Source organism: Chaetura pelagica, unplaced genomic scaffold (genome assembly GCF_000747805.2).
Source record: "Chaetura pelagica isolate M959 unplaced genomic scaffold, ChaPel_1.0 scaffold2305, whole genome shotgun sequence".
NCBI lineage: Eukaryota > Metazoa > Chordata > Aves > Apodiformes > Apodidae > Chaetura > Chaetura pelagica.
The window spans coordinates 2,453-2,684 of NW_009953357.1; the positions used below are offsets into that span (position 1 = coordinate 2,453).

At 70.7% G+C, this 232-nt stretch overlaps 1 protein-coding gene across 1 annotated transcript in view; it reads right to left on the reverse strand.

Annotated features, from left to right (window-relative positions):
• Nucleotides 1-102: 102 nt before the first annotated feature.
• The window catches only part of LOC104389225 (spectrin beta chain, erythrocytic-like), a 14,252-nt gene continuing 14,122 nt past the window's right edge, over nt 103-232 (reverse strand). Inside the window, 1 exon segment of the mRNA XM_009998182.1 lies at nt 103-207. Coding sequence (XP_009996484.1) covers nt 103-207 — 105 coding nt within the window.

Genomic DNA, 232 nt, shown 5'->3' on the forward strand with positions numbered 1-232 from the left:
CGACCTGCCACCACACCACGGTGTGTGTCGTCCCCCCCCCCGCCGTGTCACCTTCTCCTCCAGGATCAGCCTGGTGGCCCCAGCCACCTCCCGGTGCCGTGCCTACCGGTTGGAAGCCCGTTTGGTGGCCGCCTCCAGGTCGTGCTTGCGGCCCAGGTAGCCCTCCAGCTGGACACTGGTGGGACGGGCGGGTAAGGTGGCCGGTTCCTCTGGGTCCTGGCGAGGTGGCCGC